This window comes from Limulus polyphemus, unplaced genomic scaffold, assembly GCF_000517525.1.
Source record: "Limulus polyphemus unplaced genomic scaffold, Limulus_polyphemus-2.1.2 Scaffold8104, whole genome shotgun sequence".
Taxonomy (NCBI): Eukaryota; Metazoa; Arthropoda; class Merostomata; order Xiphosura; family Limulidae; genus Limulus; species Limulus polyphemus.
In genome coordinates this window covers 1-1,108 of record NW_013673714.1, presented here as the reverse complement: position 1 = coordinate 1,108, position 1,108 = coordinate 1, and the positions used below count along the sequence as shown (strand labels likewise).

The window sequence follows — 1,108 nt, the reverse complement described above, 5'->3', positions numbered from 1 at the left end:
TGGAAGATACATGAAAGTTGGGTAGAAGACGCCATTGTGATCCACATGCGTGTGGAAGATACATGAAAGTTGGGTAGAAGACGCCATTGTGATCCACATGCGTGTGAAGATACATGAAAGTTGGGTAGAAGACGCCATTGTGATCCACATGCGTGTGGAAGATACATGAAAGTTGGGTAGAAGACGCCATTGTGATCCACATGCGTGTGGAAGACACATGGAAGTTGGGTAGAAGACGCCATTGTTGCCAGGTTGCCCATTTCAACGACTTACTAAGGTAAAATAAACGCTTGAATGGCTAAAGAAGAAACCTTTATCACTCATTCAAAATGTGGGTTCTACGTCATCCGACTAACGAAGGTGTGACTATATATCTTCTAAACTAAATGTATATAAAGAAGTTAGTGTCATTACTTGGAAGGCAATATTTTAAAGTCCCCTTAATGCAAAAACTTCTCTAATGTAATAATACTAATATGGCTTTGATAAATATACAAAGTTCAATACAATATATTCAGAATTTCTATTTGATTGACCTACTTTCACAGCCTGTCAATGCTCTCCAGTTTAAGTCAATATTGGCCTTCTGACGCTCGCATTCTCGAGCATATGCTTGCACGGCTTGACAGTAACACTTGCGTTCATTTGAACATTCACATACATCCATTAGGCACGACCTGGAATGTATATAAAAAAACTGGATAATAACCGCGAGTAGATCAGCCAACACAGTGATCAAAACGACGCGCCATTTCTTTTTCGAATTATATTTTTTACGAACTTATTTTTAGAAGTAGAAAACTATTTCAAAATAGACAGATGCACAATCAAAGTAAACCTATATTTTAGTCTGAAGACTAAAATCAAACAATCAAATTTATCGGAATATAATCCCAATAATATTTGTCTTTTTTTATTGGACTCTCACTAAGCTTACCAATAACTTAGGCTTACGAATTGAAACTTTATAAAAGTTGTTTTGGTTTTAATAACGGATTTTCCATAATTCAGCTAAGCAGATTTCGAAAATAACATTAATTTTTTTCTATCACGTATGGATTTTTTACAAATCTGGAAGGAAAAAAACCACTCTTACTTAGATGAAATT

At 35.3% G+C, this 1,108-nt stretch overlaps 1 protein-coding gene across 1 annotated transcript in view; it reads right to left on the bottom strand.

The window, feature by feature from the left end:
• LOC106475111 (BMP-binding endothelial regulator protein-like) overlaps positions 1-682 on the bottom strand; it is a 2,553-nt gene extending 1,871 nt beyond the window's left edge. Inside the window, exon 1 of the mRNA XM_013935810.2 lies at positions 541-682. Within this exon, the coding sequence (XP_013791264.1) occupies positions 541-667 (127 nt within the window). The 5' untranslated portion in view covers positions 668-682. The remainder of the gene's footprint in view (positions 1-540) is intronic.
• Between the last annotated feature and the right edge of the window lie 426 nt (positions 683-1,108).